The sequence below is a fragment of the Anguilla anguilla genome, chromosome 12 (genome assembly GCF_013347855.1).
Source record: "Anguilla anguilla isolate fAngAng1 chromosome 12, fAngAng1.pri, whole genome shotgun sequence".
Classification (NCBI taxonomy): Eukaryota; Metazoa; Chordata; class Actinopteri; order Anguilliformes; family Anguillidae; genus Anguilla; species Anguilla anguilla.
The window spans coordinates 16,401,941-16,410,370 of NC_049212.1; the positions used below are offsets into that span (position 1 = coordinate 16,401,941).

Consider the following 8,430-nt stretch of genomic DNA (forward strand, 5'->3'; position numbering starts at 1 on the left):
CACTGCTGTTTAATGAAGAGCCATTAGATGAGTCTCACCCCCACGTCCTCGCTCATCTCCCTTAACCGGACGCCCCCCCCCCCCCCCCCCCCCCCCCCCAAGAAAACCTCCGCCCAGCGCTGATTTCATCCCCTTTTCCTTGGCCTCATTCACACATGCATCACACGTATATACGTGCGCATACGCACGCACGCACACACACACACACACGCACACACACGTGCACGCATACACACACACACGCACGCACACGTGCACACATACACGCACACACACACTTGCACGTATGCACACGCACGCACACATGCATACACATGCATGCACACACACAGAACATGTTGTCTTTATGTCAATAAGTGATAGCTGTAATAATAATAACAATAATAATAATAATAATAATAATTATTATTATTATTATTATTATACATTTTAGATTAGACTGTAAGATCCTTGATTTCAGACTGTAGCAGATTAGTTAGTGTTTACATTTTGGAGTTTAAGCGTACAGGTTGCAGCAAATCTGTTTGGCATGAAACAGATTAGTGGCGGATTAACGTTTAGACTGTGACAGATCAGAGATTGGTCTGTAGCGCATCAGAGTTCAGCCTGTTGCTGATCACTTTACACTGTGAGAGACCGGAGTTTAGACTGTGAGAGATCTAATCCAGGGAGAAGTATGAGATGAGCTAACTGACTCACCAGCGTAATCTCCTGCCCATCCGTTACAGCGCACTGCAGCTTTAAGGCTGTCCCTGGGATAGCCCGCTCATCAGCACAGCGCCTGACCTTTCGCTCTGTTTCTGGGACATTAACTCTGGTGCCCTATGGAGGGGGCTGTGGGGGTGAGAAACAGCCCCTTATGCCATCCCCAGCTGGTCCTCAGAGCTACAGACACCCATTAGCAGGTAACAGCCAAACGCAGGGTAATGAAGAGGGGTTCAGGGCAAGGAGCAGTGGAAAACGGGGAGAAATGATGTCAGAGAAATCGCACACACTGATTGGAACAGGGGTTCCTAAGGAGAGCCTATAAAAGCGGGAAAGTCCTCACCAGGAACAAGCAAAGCAAGAGAAGGGGAAACGCAAGAAATCCTGGGAACTTAGTGCGGGAGTGTGTTCCATAGTCCTGACTGAAGGTAGGGTCCATGAGTACATGACATACTGTGTGAGTTTGTATATGTCTGTGTTTGTACGTATGTATGTGCAACGTGCGCATGTGTGCATCAATTTGTGAGTGTGTGTGTGTGTGTGTATAAGAGAGAGAAGGATAAATTATCTTGGAGAGATTGTGCTGAGCTTGTGTGTGTATGTGTTGTACTGTGTGTGTGTGTGCTCCTTTGTGTGTGTGTACGTGTGTGTTTGTGTGCGTGTGAGCATGTGCGTGGGGGTGTGTTTGCTAGTGTGTTGTGTGTGCATGTTTGTATGTTTGTTGTTGGAGTTATATAAACAACCATTTTCATCACACTTATGGCAGGATTTCAAAATAATTTATTTAGGCCAATGCATACATCAACAGAAAAAGGTGCACATGTTAAATAACTGTAGGAGCATTGTTGTTGTAGCCTTGAGTTTAATTGTTTAATTAATGTATAATTAGATATTATACCTCAATTTTTCTGGATAAGGGCATCTTCTATTTAATTAAATAGAGTGATGTAATTTTATAACATTATAACTGCATTCTTAACTTAAACTATAATCTGGGCAGGCTTTACATTTGTTTGCCTTCACTAGTTAGAAAAGACATCAATGTTGGGATGTGATTTTTGCAGGGGGCAGTGGGGAGCAGTGACAGGTAGGGGGCAGTAGTGGCAAACCAATGCTGCAGTGTATGTGGCATTTCACAGAAATGACAGAAGGTGGCAGTGTGGAGTACTGAAAGAATGGTCACCTGTGAAAGATATTACAGAATTTACAGGTAGTGGAACAGAGGGAACAGAAAAACTGTAAATGTGAGGTCAATAATGGGATGACTGTTCCAATATATGGAAATTCAGCTGATCGTTTAGATTCACCTGTGACATTTAGATTACCGCAAACTCTGTCTGGTGGTACATGAAAGGCCTCAATAATGTTAAGGTTGTGTTCAGGCTAAGACAGTAGTCACAGTTCGGTTTGGGTTAAACTGAGCAGTGGTAGTGTTGTGGATAGACTAGGGTCAAAGAACAGGCAGTTGTAGAGTCACAGTTAGGTTAGGGTTTAAGAGTGCAGATGTAGTGTTGTGCATATATTAGGGTCAAAGGGCAGGCAGTGGTAGAGTCCCAGTCAGGTCAGGGTTAAACAGTGCAGTAGTAGTGTTGTGGATAGACTAGGGTCAAAGGGCAGGCAGTGGTAGTCACAGTTAGGTTAGGGTTAAACGTGAGCAGTGGTAGTGTTGTGGATAGATTAGGGTCAATGGACAGGCAGTGGTAGAGTCACAGTTTGGTTAGAAGTAAAGCACATGCAGTGGAAGTTGTTAGGGTAGGGGTCAGGGTTAGGTCAGGGTCAAGGTCAGGGTGGACGTGGATTGGATGATGGTCCTGATGTCATGTGTTTGCGTAGAGGGAAGGGCTGGGGTGTGTCTTCAGTAGCGTTGGGTCCATTCTCACACTCGGGGCTGGGCTGCAGGGAGCTCCTGCTGTTTTCACAGATGGAGGTTTGATGAAGGTAAACACAGCTCTGTATCACAGAAACCCAACACCTCAGTCTGTCTGTGTCCAGCAGAACAAAGGGAAGGCTCACACAGAACACACTGAATGCTCACATTCTAAACACCCCCACCACCCCCCCCCCCCCTAAACACACACGCCCACACAGGAAACACGTACTGAACGCACTGAATATTTTCAGTCACTCACGTACACACAGTCACCGAGTCACTGAACAAGTTATCTGACAGTGTGCATCTGTATAAGCAGTGCGGATGCTTAAGAAAATGTTTATAATCAGTATGTGAGTTTGTGAGTATGGAGCAACTGAAATGAGTGTGTGTGTGTGCGTGTGTGTGAGAGAGAGAGAGTAACTAGTGTGTTTGTGTGTTTCAGATGCTAGGTTGCGGGTGTGTTCTTCTCTCCTGTCTCCTCACTGTAACTCTTCTCCACTGTGGTACAGACAGCCTGCGCATCACACAGGACACCCCACAGGTGAGAACCGGAACTGGGGTGGGGTGGTGGGGGTAGGGTAGGAGAAGGTGATAGATATATTGGGTGAGGGGACGTAAAGGTACATCAGGTATTGTCAAACTACTTGAAAATAGCAATCAGAAAACATTCAGGAATATTATTTGGCACAGATAAACTTCTCTCACCGAGTGAAATTACATATCACACAATTAAATGTGTTACAATGGATAGTGTGAGCAGGAGACAGGTTATCATGCAGAAACCAGACTTACAATAAACAGACAGAACAGAGACATGCAATAAACAGACAGAACACACACAGACATACAATAAACAAACAAAATACAGGCAGACATGCGATAAATAGACAGAACACAGACACGCAATAAACAGACGGAACACAGATAGACATGCAATAAACAGACTGCACACAGGCAGACATGCAATAAACAGACAGAACACAGGAAGACATGCAATAAACAGACAGAACACAGGCAGACATGCAATAAGCAGACTGAACACAGGCAGACATGCAATAAGCAGACTGAACACAGGCAGACATGCAATAAACAGACTGAACACAGGAAGACATGCAATAAACAGATGGAACACAGGCAGACATGCAATAAACGCACATACATGGGTAGAGCACAGTGCTCTCAGCAGAAGGAGAAGAGTGCAGCAGCGTTTCCCAGAGACGGAGGGAAGCACAGGAGCCGAGGTGGGCCCAGTCCTCGGGCTCTGTTGATCCTGGCTCTGATCGGCAGGCCAGGACGCTTCCCTTCCCTCATCCGATTATGTGGAACAAATTGAGATGACGAGCTGTCATCGCCCATACAGAGAGGGCTATAAATACATCTCTCCTCTCCTGATGGAGGTAAAAACAACAGGGAGGATAAAGAGAGGTATGCTCGCCCATCTCTCCAGCCATGCCTCAGATCATTATCTAATTATGCAGTCCCCACACAGTTGGATTAGCCCCCGGGCTCTCTCTCTCACTTTCTTTGCTGTGTGACTTCAAACCAGCCCGGAGTCTGCCAGCTCTGGTTCCTCCTGTATCTATCTTCCAGATGTATGCCTTTACTGAACTTATATCCTGCCAGGAAAGCTGCACCAGGGCAGGGCAGCAAAACAGCTACTGGTGAAACGTGGTGGTCTGACTTTCTTCGGTTTGTGTGAGCTTCAAGGGTCAGCTGTGACAGGTCCTGCTGAAACTTTCCCTTCCTGTCTTTAGTATCTGGACTCAGCCGTGATGGAAGAGTCTAGCGCGAGGGCCCAGTCTGGGGAGGAGAAGTCGGGCAGCAGCCTCACAGCCAAACTGCTCCTGCTGGACCAGCTGGTCCACCTGGAAAACGATGTCATTGAGACAAAGAAGAAGAGGAGCTTCAGCGGTGGGAACATCCCTCTGGACCGCCTGTCTATCAGCAACATGGACTTGAAGGGGAAACAGAGGTAAGAATCAGCACCCTCTAGAGGCAGGGAGGACTGATGTGGAGAGAGGAAGAGAGAGAAAGCCAGGAGGAGAGACAGAGAAAAAGAGAAGCAAGGACAGCAGAGATTATTAGGGCATATTACATATTGCATATGCTGTGAATCCAAGCTGTATCAGCAGTGCAGAAATTCATGAATGTATGAATGAATTACTCATTGCATTTATATAGCACTTTTCCATAAGTGCTTTGCAGTGATGAGTAGGACCTCACCTCACCCACCTCCTATGTGTAGCACCCCACACACATGAGGAGGGAACTTTTTGGATTTTAACTTTCTAAATTATAAATTCCCTCCTCATATGGTGTAATTGTTAAGCTATACTCTCACTGGCATTTATGACACAGTCATGCTCATCTTTCCGACATGCTAAAGTGTCCGGCCCTTTTCTAAATTTTGGCACCCAACATGGGGCTGAGCATGTCTAGTTTCCACCCCAAAGATCTGGCCAAAGATCTGCAAACACAACCACGTACATGCGTGAATCCCACTGCAGATCTGGGAGCGAGTAGACACCCAAAGTTCTCCTCTAAAATATATGGTGCTGCCAGCTGCTTCTTTTCACAATGTAGTCTACGGCCAAGCTCGCAAAGAGTGGATTCGGACAAAGACCTTTCATAAGTGGCTTTCACTGCAACCTATGAGCACCCAATCAACAAACAGGGGTTGCTAGATAGCAATGCATGCAGAACCCTACCTGACTGAACACCTCCATTCCCTGGGCTATGCAATCGCTAATTGCGTGTCACAGTCGGCATAGACTGGATGCGATCCAAGGCCGTGAGGTTCATCCATGCACCAAAATGTGGCGCCTTAAATGAATGCACCATCGAGCCGCCCTGAAGTCCAACTCGTTTAAATAACAGGTAGAATTCACAGTTGTTATTGTAGGCTGCGCGAAGGTATGATGTTTCTGTTTCGTTCAGCTGATGACATCAGCACTTACACTGCCAGTATCCTCATATCAACATTCACTTTGTGGATGACATCATACAGCCAGGAGAAGGAATAACAATGTGAAAATAAAAAAATAAATAAAACTATATCTTTATAGGAAACTGAACTATTTCCAGGAAAAATATTTAATACACTACTTTATGCCAAAAGAAAGAAGGTATCCATCAATAATTTTGCATTACAGCTGCACACAATCAATCTAATCATAGATTACTGTAATCTGTACATCACACTGTCATTAATAATCTTTTTTCAAAGAAAAAGCTTAAATCTGTTGATCTGCAAATGTGTTACTTTCTTTCAAATCAGCCACAGGATTCTAGATTGTTACACAGATCTTGCTTGCTATGCGCCCTCTGATTTGTCAAAATGGCGAGAAGCAGAATGTACAGAATTTGTGTACCGATTTCACATTTATTTTTTACTGCGGATTTGCATTACAGTAGTGGTTATGTACATGCGTATAATATCAGAAAATCAGGACTTTCTTTGTTAATTCATTAAGAGGTTTTCTCTTTTTTCTCTTTTTCTCTTTTTTGGGTGTATCCCTTTTTAATGGAACCGTTGCCCGTTTCATTTTCCCCCTTTAGGTTTTTCTGTCTGCGCGGTTCCCAGTTTTGGGCTGTGCAGAATCACGGGTTCATTGTGCTGCCTCAGGGTATCTTGTGTTTCTCTGGGCCGCTGTGAGGGCAGACCCAGCTAGGGCAGGGCTGGGAGGCCGGGCCCACATGGGGATCGCACTCATCATGCTCTCCGTGCCGACTTCTCTTCGGCTGGAGCCGAGCGAGCAATCCGCTGTGCCGTCAATGCGTCTGGCGCCCACATTTCTCGTAGAGGGCCCACACGCACAGCGCTAGCCAGCCGCACACGCACAGCCCTAGCCAGCCGCACACTCACAGCGCTAGCCAGCCGCACACGCACAGCGCTAGCCAGCCGCACACGCACAGCGCTAGCCAGCCGCACACTCGCAGCTGTGTGTCACAGGCCGCGCGCCAGGTCCTGTAGCTTTTGTAGCGGGGGGTGTGGCTAATCCGTGCGCCTCGCTCCTCAGGAAGGTGGAGGTGCCAAGGAGGCGAGTGAGCGCTCCCATTGATCGGATCGGAGCGGGCCGGCTTCCCAGCACAAGGGGCTAGGCCACACCCCTTCCTGTCTCCGCCTGCAGGTAGGACACGCCCCTTTATTCCTCACAGCAACGCCACAATGATATTACTGAAGGACTGTGACACACGTGCACACGCAGAGAGTGGGCAGCCGGGGGCAAAGTGAGTGAATGTGAGCTGGAGAGATGCTAGTGGGTGTGGTCACAGTTAATTTTTTTCTATTTACAGGCCCTCCTCCGGCAGACGAAGCACGAGGAATGACCCCAAGCCCCACCCCCTGTGCACCACTGGCAGGGTGACTTTAGCGGGCAAGTCTAACACAGTGTACATACCACTGCCACACACACCACCCCATTTACTAGTATTTCAGCTCATCGGCCCAAACCATACCATTTTCTCACACTCATCCTTATACACCTAACTGTTCTGTCTGTTCTCACCTGTACAACCCTTCCTGTTTCTCACTCTCATGCTTACACGTACGCTGTCAACCCGTTCTCATTTGTACAACCTTATCTGACACTCAGTCCTTTTACAAACACTGTTCACGGTTGACTGAAGGTTGCCTGTACGTGACCTTGACAATAAAATTGATGATACGAAGGTGTGGTTGTGGTTGTAGGATTACATGATTTCTCATTTTCAGTCTCTCTCACACGTACTTTATCTCCCAGAAACACACCCCTCAGGCACAGCCTCACAGAGAACGCATTGTCTGTCTCTCACATTGAACATGCACGTTGTGACCACACCTCTACCACTGGCACACAGCCATGCCATTCTTTGGCCTCATGTTTAGGCTTCAGGTCTGATGTGTATTGGTCCATGTCAAAGTTAAAGTAAAGGCAATTGAGCCGATTCCAAATATTTTAGTTAAATGCAGAGAAAGGACCAAAAAAACTGTATGCAATAATGCTGACATGTACTTTCCTGACTTTATTATACTGCATAATACAGTAACGTACTGTCCTGAACACAATTAAAATTCTGTCTTAGGGTGATAGAATTAATCTTATGTCAGAAGTAGTGACGGAGCTATTATCATGTTGCAAAAACAGGTTTTACTTATTGTGAGTCTGTGGTCTGAAGTGTAAATTAATTGTTTTTTGAGTGTCTGGTTGTGAAATAATTGTGTTTGGTATACTGGATTACAGTTTCATTTAAATGAGCTTGATATATTTATAGTACTGAAAATAAATTACAGAATGAAATGCAGGTGTATCTGGTCAATACAATGCAAAGGCATTTATTAATATGCAGTTGAAATGTTGTTCACAGTTTCTCCCAGTATCAAACAGAATAAGTCCAGAATAAGTCATACAAGGGAACAGACAGCTGTCCTTGTGATGCTAGCCATGAATTAGGTGTGAATCCATCTCTCTGTGTATCTCTTCCTCACTTGGAACACGCAGTACACAGAGTACACTGGAAACAACAGCACACATGTTTTATGAATATGTACAAAAGATCTGCTACAAAGAACAACTTTCCTGTATTTTTATAGACTCTTTTTGCTGGCTCAGATTCATATCTATCTGAGGGAACAGTTCTACCTTTTTCTTAATGGCCAGCAGGGGGCACTATAGTATTCTCTAATGGAGAGCGTGTGTGGACATTACGTACTGCAGAGCGAGAGGGAAAGAGAGAACAGAAGATAGACGGACAGAAGGATGTGTGATGCCAATCAAGATAAAGTGAATGCCAATTAAATCACATTCATAAGTTACAGCATTGCATGACAGAATGTTCTGAATAATCAAGGCACTATACAATAAAAATATACA

General features: G+C 45.6%; 1 protein-coding gene across 1 annotated transcript; it reads left to right on the forward strand.

Moving 5' to 3' along the window:
- The first annotated feature begins 904 nt into the window (after positions 1 to 904).
- On the forward strand, positions 905 to 7,253 carry ostn (osteocrin). The gene is made up of 5 exons (XM_035386241.1): positions 905 to 1,133; positions 3,021 to 3,119; positions 4,333 to 4,550; positions 6,598 to 6,708; positions 6,875 to 7,253. Exons 2-4 carry the CDS (start codon positions 3,021 to 3,023, stop codon positions 6,677 to 6,679), a joined length of 399 nt encoding a protein of 132 aa, XP_035242132.1. The 5' UTR covers positions 905 to 1,133; the 3' UTR covers positions 6,680 to 6,708; positions 6,875 to 7,253.
- Positions 7,254 to 8,430: the final 1,177 nt, after the last annotated feature.